Source organism: Ctenopharyngodon idella, chromosome 15 (assembly GCF_019924925.1).
Source record: "Ctenopharyngodon idella isolate HZGC_01 chromosome 15, HZGC01, whole genome shotgun sequence".
Lineage (NCBI taxonomy): Eukaryota > Metazoa > Chordata > Actinopteri > Cypriniformes > Xenocyprididae > Ctenopharyngodon > Ctenopharyngodon idella.
Window position 1 is genome coordinate 13673857 of NC_067234.1, and position 7942 is coordinate 13681798.

The window sequence follows — 7942 nt, forward strand, 5'->3', positions numbered from 1 at the left end:
TTATATATATATATATAAAAACATTTGTTAGCAACTGTTAATGGTTATTATTAGTTATTTAATAATCTATACTACTATATGTTGTATTTTATGTTTAGGCACAGCGATGTCGTCGCCTCGTTCAGAGCTGGACAGTGGCAGTGCCATCTTGGAGGACAAGGAGGACTCGTATTTTAACGAAATACGTAACTTCATCAGTAACACGGCACGGAACGCCACATCTCCGTCACACTCCGAGGAAGGGTAAGCACCATTTTCTTCCACCATTTTCTTCCATTTTCTTCCTTTGTTACACTAATAAATACAGTGTTCATATACAAAATATAATCTTTATTGGCAGGGCCGGTGCCACGAGGGGGCAAAAGGGGGCATTGCCCCCTCAGATCTGATTTGTGCCCCCTCTGTTTGAATTTGTCCCCCCTCCACTCTCGAAACGGAATCTGATTTTAACCCTTTGACGAGTACGACTACAGCGGTGTGATTAAAACGTTCAGTGTGTAAATTCAAAGGTGCTTTCATGCTTTGGCTGAGCCAGAGACCGACGCGCTCAGTGCTTTTCATATATCACAACTATTCAGTGTTTTCAACCACATAATGTTTATTTGAGGTTTCAGACATTTAAATAGAAATGAGTTTAAAAAGACATTTAGAGTTTGTTAAATTCCAATTCCATACACCGATATCTATGGAAGCTGCAATAATAAACCTTTCAATTATAATTTGACGTGTTACATTCATATCAGATACACATTTGTGTAAAGTTTACTCTATTCTTCTCCCAGTACACCAGCCACATACCTTTTTTTTTTTTTTTTACTTTTGGCTTTTATTTGATAGGACAGTATAGATTATTGACAGGAAGCGAGTGGGAGAAAGAAAGGGGGACGGGATCGGGAAAGGTCCGCGAGCCAGGACCCGAACTCGGGACACCCGAAGCGCAACCACGCCATATGTCGGCGCGCTGCCCACGAGGCTATCGGCGCCAACAGCCACTTTTATGTATTTTCAGAAAAATGGATGAATTTACGTGATGACAGATCCTGTGAATCGCGGTGCAAACTCACTGCGTATTATATCAACTAGCGTGATTATTATAAAAGGTATTTAAATGACAAAACACATTCATTTCCACATATTTGACAATCGGAAAATATCATATAGTTTACAAGTTTGAATAAAAAAGGAAAAACTAAATAAACGCGATACATATCTGTTCTGGCGTGTTCTAAAATAATGGTCGCCTTAAAAAACATGCTAGGGGCTCAGCTAGAATATAGACCCCCTAGAATATAGATTCCCCCCCAGTTCCTGTGTCCTGGTGCCGGCTCTGTTTATTGGGTAAAACGGCTTATTTGTCATCAGAGCTTTGGCTTAGTGGTTAGTGGATGTGCTCAAACATTGAGCTTGTACAAGTAGCGCAGGTTCAAATAAATCTTCACATCGGCTCTCAGTCCATTTCCTTCTGTCAAATCTGACTATTTTATTTTATACTATTATTAATGTATCAGGTTTATAAGATAATTTTCTTGATTACATTTTTTTTTTACTTTTTATTTATTTATTTCAGTTATTTTTATTCATTTATTTTTTATTATTATTATTTTTTTTTTTTTCAGTTCAATGTCAGAAGTTAAATTGATCTTTTAAGTTAAATTTTAGGTAAAAACTCAAACTTCAACTCGGTAACTAACAAACTAACTACACATAGTCATGTGCAGGCTTTCTCTCTCACACACACACGCGCGCACAAACTCACCCGCAAACGAAGTGTCCATTAGGCTGTCAGTCATCAGTTGGCGCTAGTTGCCTCAGGCAGAATGGAGGTTATTATACACAAACATTACTGAACACAACACTTCTCATGCCTTATTCATTAACCCTCACCTCTGAGTGAATACCATCACATGAAAGGAACGGACTGGTATTGCAGTGTGTATTAACCGCACATGTGAACGTATCTGTGTGTGTACATATATTCTGTATGGTTGTTAATCATTACCCTGTCGCCTGCGGTTTTTAAGAGCAAAGATTGGGGCAGGTCTCCAGGAGGACGTGATTACTGATTGGCCGATTGCGAGCGCGTGCAGAACGCTGTTGACTTTTGGCTGCGTGTGCGTACATGAATTTTGCCATCTGCATATGATAATTATCGTTGATCATTTCCCAGAAATGATCATCAGGTTGGATGACGGTTTAAATGTTTGACCTGGTCATCCGTGTGTGTGACAGATTGAGTCAGATAAAGATCTTGCAGGCTTTTGTTTTTTGATTTTTTCATTGTTTCATTAAAAGGATCCTAGAGTCATTACAACATCGACTGTGTGTGTTTGCGCGCGTCCCACATCTGGTCCCAACATGTGTTTGTGAACAGGAAGTAGGTGTGGGAGAGGAGGTCAGAGGTCGCTGAATGTTTCCTGTCAGAGTGACTGCTCCTGATAGATACTTTATCCTCCACAAATTACCACAGCTCTCTCTAATTAGTCGATCTGTTTTCATCATCACGCCATCGCTGCCTCTCTCGTTCTCGCGTTCCCTCTCTCGCGGTATTAGCGGGGTGCAGAGTGATGAGAGGAGGTGATTTCAGGGATTATCCGAGATGTGAAAAGGGTTAACCCTCGCGCAGTTACGCTAATCTGAGGAAAGAACGGAGGTGAGAGATGAAACCTAGAAGAAAATGTTATCGCTCAGAGGTTGCTCTTTTATAGCTCAGCAAACATAATGGTGTTCGCCAGTTGTTTCATTAAAGGGTTAGTTCACCCAAAAATGAAAATTCTGTCATTAATTACTCACCCTCATGTCATTCCACACCTGTAAGACCTTCATTCGTCTTCGGAACACAAATTAAGATATTTTTGATAAAATCCAATGGCTCAGTGAGGCCTGCATTGACAGCAAGTTAATTTACACTTTCAGTGTCCAGAAAGCTAATAAAGACGTATTTAAAACAGTTCATGTGACTACAGTGGTTCAACCTTAATGTTATGAAGTGACGAGAATACTTTTTTTGCGCCAAAAAAAACAAAATATCAACTTTATTCAACAATATTATGTGATGGGTGATTTTAAAACACTGTTTCATGAAGCTTTACGAATCTTTTGTTTCGAATCAGTGGTTCGGAGCGTGTATCAAACTGCCAAAGTCACGTGAACCATTGAAATTTAGAAACGTTTCAAAACACTTGTGACGTAACGAAGCCTCGTTTACTGAAATCACGTGACTTTGGCAGTCAAGCAAACACACTTTGTAGAGCAGTTTGTCTGTTTAGGACTACTGTAGAAACATGGCGAAACAAAATGGCGACTTCGATGTAAGGGGATCCGCGGTGTATGACATAGAAATGGCTCATTCTAAGGTAATAAAAACAGTGGTTCATTATGTAAGGTCTTTATGCACCAATGAAAATATAGTTATGTATATTATATTACATTTCTGTCAAAAGATCCTTCTAAATATTACAAACTGGACCTTTAAAGGGGCTATATGTAGAATTCAGAAACCCTTGTTATTAGCGACACTGGTGGCCATTAAGTGAACTGCAGCCAGCAACTTATTGTTCGTGCTCACACTTGTGCACACGTAACGTACAAGAGACTGAATGTGATTCAAGGCCCTGATATTATCATATACGATACTGTTAACAAACATCCCAACACCGCCCACGCTGCTGAGAGTGATGCATAGATGAATATGTAAATATGTGCTGCATGCTTTCCTCTCGATAACAAAATAAACACACAACAAAAATGACAGCGGTGAGAAAACAGCAGTTAAGAAAGCGTCTGATCATAGCGATGTTGATATGTTTGTTGATATGTTCATCATGTCGACAGAAGAGGTCCTTAAAATTACACTGTTACGATGGTTTAATTATAAAGTATATTTGAGACTACTATAGTTTGAATTAATCGCTTTTCTTAGCATGGCACATTGACATCACAGTACAGAATGGCTCTTTCAGCTTTATCCTGAACATTGTATAAGCATTCATTTCATGTGTCATAGAGCAGAAAAGAGGCTCTTGGGAACGTGCATACTCCATATACTTTTGATTTTCCTAGCGAAAACATCCCGAATCCTTAAAAAAAAAAAAAAAAAAAAATCAGTCTACAGGCTTTCATTGACAATCTAGGAAGTTGGGGAAGGTCTCTTTTTTTAAGTTTCATTACAAGCTGTTCACACATTGGCAATAAAAAGTAATTTATTAGCCTACATATAAAATTCATATAATATAGCCTTGAGATCTCTCAATTAGATGTAGATAATCTTTCTCTGAGAAATTTTCATTGCACACATCTGTACACACAAGCGTATATATCCTTATCCTCTCTGTATTTGCATTTTCTCCTCTCTGTTTTAAAAGTTCAGATGGGAAATTGCTATTTTTAAGTTGAGGAAAGAGTAGAATCAGGACAAAACGAGTGATTCAGCCTTAATGTGTCTCCTTTGGCTGGCTGGTGTGTGTGTGAGTTTGGATAGCTGGCCTCTGTCTCTGTGGGGAAATGGCTGCTTTGGCAGCTCCTTCTCTCCACTCACCAAATGGACTGTCAGCTAAATATTTGGCCTATTAGATGAATTGGAGATAAAGAAGAAAATAAACTAGGGAAAGAGGAGATGTGAGCTGTCTGAGTGAGAAAGAGAGCTGAAAATAAGTGAGAGGAAGTGTAGAGGCCTGCTGTCTAAGTGCCCTGCCGATGGGCGGCTCGTTTCTGCCAACCAGGGGCCCTCGTAACTGATGACAAACAGTCTCTTTCTCCAACACACACTCGCCTTCTTTCTTTGAGCATTTCCTCTCATTTAGAAAGCGTGGGCATGTGGTTCTGCTTTTCAAGGTGGTTTATTTGTTCGAGACAAACAGAACTAGGTTTCAGCGCTAAATGATTTTCTTTCTGTAATCAGGGATTGGCGTATCAGTCAAAAACTCAGGCCTGCATAACGTCATTACAAATGATTCTCTCTGTTCTCCGTAGGCTAAACGGCAGTCATTTTGATGGTGACAAAACCCTGCCTGGCCAGGGGTCACGTGACCTGGACGAAGAAGAAGGGGAGGAGCTTGGAGCAGAGGAAGAGGAGGCGGAGCATAGCGACAGTGTCAGGAAACCCAGCGAGGATGGCGTGCCTAGCAGTCTGGATCATGACATCATAAACGATGACATGGATTTCGAGGGACCAGATGATCTGGAGATGAACAGCAAATCCTCACCACGAAGGTACGCGTACAAAAAAAGTTTTTGGGTTGCAATTGAATCTTTTAAAATCGAATCTTTTAACAATAATCTCTGCGGCGTTTTCAGGTTTAATGAGGATGAGGATGACGAAGATCACAGCAGTTTCTCCACGCTGGATCACATCCGTCACTTTAGTATGGAGGACGGGGATCTTAGCGACAGTGATGTCGGCAGCTTTGGCCCCGCCCACCTGCAAGAAGGCATTAAGCAGCCTCTGTACAGGAAGTCTAAGTCACAGGTATCATCATGACAGTTACCTTATAGAATTAAAATGACTTATTTGATTACTATAGTCAAATTAAGTATCAAATTTTCCATTAATATATAGTTTGTGTATTTGTAACTGTATGTCTCTCTTGTTTATAGGCATATGCTATGATGCTATCTCTAGCTGATAAGGATCCACTCCATTCGTCTACCCATAATGCCCCGATGTGGCACAGTTTGGCCCGCGCTGCAGAACCCAGCGCCATTCAGTCTCTCAGTCACGTATGACACCCCTGTGTAACCATGTGACCTAACTTAACATTGCGTTACACTACCAGTCCACACACACACACCTGCACAAGTGCCCAAATCCTTGTACACTTATACCATACGCACCAAGATCCCATGTACATGAACAAATTATTGATTGACTGTTTGATCGATTATCAAGTACAGTTAGTAGGAATGACAGTAGTGTCAGTAATTTTGATGGTGATGATGAAGACAATGATGACAATAGTAGTAATACGTAATAATAATTGTATTTATTCTGTCAAGTTCCAATGTTTTGCACAGCAGTGGCAGCTGGTGAACAGTTTTTGAGATTGCTAATGAAACGTTGGTGTCATGTTTGTGAGTTTTGTCCTCTAAAACCGTAGTTACTAAGAGTAACAGATAAGAGTCTTCCACAAGACAAATGTGACGGACGCCTACCGGCCTGTGAATATATTTAGAATTAACAACATCACACACAAATACACGCAAATACAGACACACAAAAAACAACCATGTGTGTTTTTCAAGCATTTTAACAGTTTCTTTTAGGTCTTGTACAGAAACGTACAAGTTTACAAACTTATGCGAGGGGTTTAGTGTTTCTCTTTTAAGACATTCTCCAGAAGTTTGTGAATTTAAAAACGTAAACAGATACAGATAAAAGGTGTGACCTTTAGACCTCTCACTGACGCTGCTTGTTAAAAAAAAAAAAGGGAGTAAGGAGCGAGACAGTGACTATTTTCAAGTTCTGTCCAATTAAAGCACTGCATTACCTTCAACCCACTTTTCCCGCCAGTTTGTGCGAAAACAGAGGCTCTTTTTAATTAGTTTCTTTTTTAAGTTGAAAGAGTGGTTGTAAAAAAAAAAAAAATGCTAGCAATTTTTTTTCTAAATTGAGAAAAACTAGTTTAAGAACTGAATCTGTAGAATTCGCATAAAGGGCATTTTATCGTTTCCACGGTAACATTTTCCATTAGTTGGCGAACGATACCACTAAATAGCCTGAATGCTAGTCCTTAGCTTCACCGTCCTCGTGTGTCTTTCATTTATAGACAATCATGGGTTTCTTGTGTTTTATTTTTATTTTATTTTTTTCCCCTTGTCGTTTGTTGCTTTGTTTTTGTCTCACTTTATTTTCTTGGTTGATGTCGTCAATGTTATTGCTGTGTATCTTGAAAGTTGTATTTATTTCTCTGCAAACTGTAGTTTGTTTACTGAATAGCACTGCTCTCAAACGCCCCCTTGTGTTGAAATGAAGAATTTCTCACTGAAAATTTTGGGGGACAAGACTCTACTGGGGTTTGTAGAAGTCTGAATGCCAGATAGTATTAAACGTTCCATCACAGCTTATACTTCTAATAAAACTGGTAAATGATATAGATATTACTTAGATTTTTTTTTGTATGACAATTTATTGATTCAACTGTAAAATATTAAAAAAAAGAGAGAAAATAGAGAAAAAAAGGAAAGAAGAATAAAAACAGCTGATATTATTTCTTCATAAAACGCATGATTGGTCCAAGCTGTACCTGACATTTTCTATGGTTGTCTGCAAGCTTGTGTGACGTTTGGGTCCATGTTGATTTCTTGTGCCAAACCTATGAGAAATGCCAGATTTTGTTCATCCTCACGAGGTGAAGGACCAGATCTTTCCTATTTCACTTTGTTTGTTTGTTTGGGTTTTTTGTCGATGTTTATAATCCCATTTTTAAAAGTAATCAGTGAGTTGAGGTACTTCTGTTTTAATGCTTTCTACAATGTAACTGTATTGCATTATAATTCAATACTGTGGGAGGAGTTACTGAGAAATAAAAAAAAAAACTCCTGTGTGGGCGGACTGTGCACTCTCCGACTGTCTCTGTCTCCCTTGGTCTTTTTCAGGTGGTCTCATGAAAGACATGTCAACCCAAACTCAACAGAAAAAAAAATATATATAATATACAATAATAGAATGCCTATTTGTAGGACCAAGATTGTTTGCATTGTGACAACATTTTTAATTAAAGGGTTAGTTCACCCAAAAATTCTGTCATTAATTACTCACCCTCATGTCGTTCCACACCTGTAAGACCTTTGTTCATCTTCTGAACACAAATTAAGATATTTTTGATGAAATCCAATGGCTCAGTGAGGCCTGCATTGACAGCAAGATAATTAACGCTTTCAGAAAGCTACTAAAGACGTATTTAAAACAGTTCATGTGACTACAGTGGTTCAACCTTAATGTTATAAA

At 38.8% G+C, this 7942-nt stretch overlaps 1 protein-coding gene across 15 annotated transcripts in view; it reads left to right on the forward strand.

Moving 5' to 3' along the window:
• mecom (MDS1 and EVI1 complex locus) overlaps positions 1-7558 on the forward strand; it is a 211169-nt gene extending 203611 nt beyond the window's left edge. For all 15 annotated transcript variants that reach the window (XM_051862367.1, XM_051862369.1, XM_051862375.1 and 12 more), the window contains 4 exons: positions 99-243; positions 4969-5208; positions 5293-5464; positions 5593-7558. In XM_051862367.1, coding sequence (XP_051718327.1) covers positions 99-243; positions 4969-5208; positions 5293-5464; positions 5593-5721 — 686 coding nt within the window. In that variant the 3' untranslated portion in view covers positions 5722-7558. The remainder of the gene's footprint in view (positions 1-98; positions 244-4968; positions 5209-5292; positions 5465-5592) is intronic.
• The last annotated feature ends 384 nt before the right edge of the window (positions 7559-7942 follow it).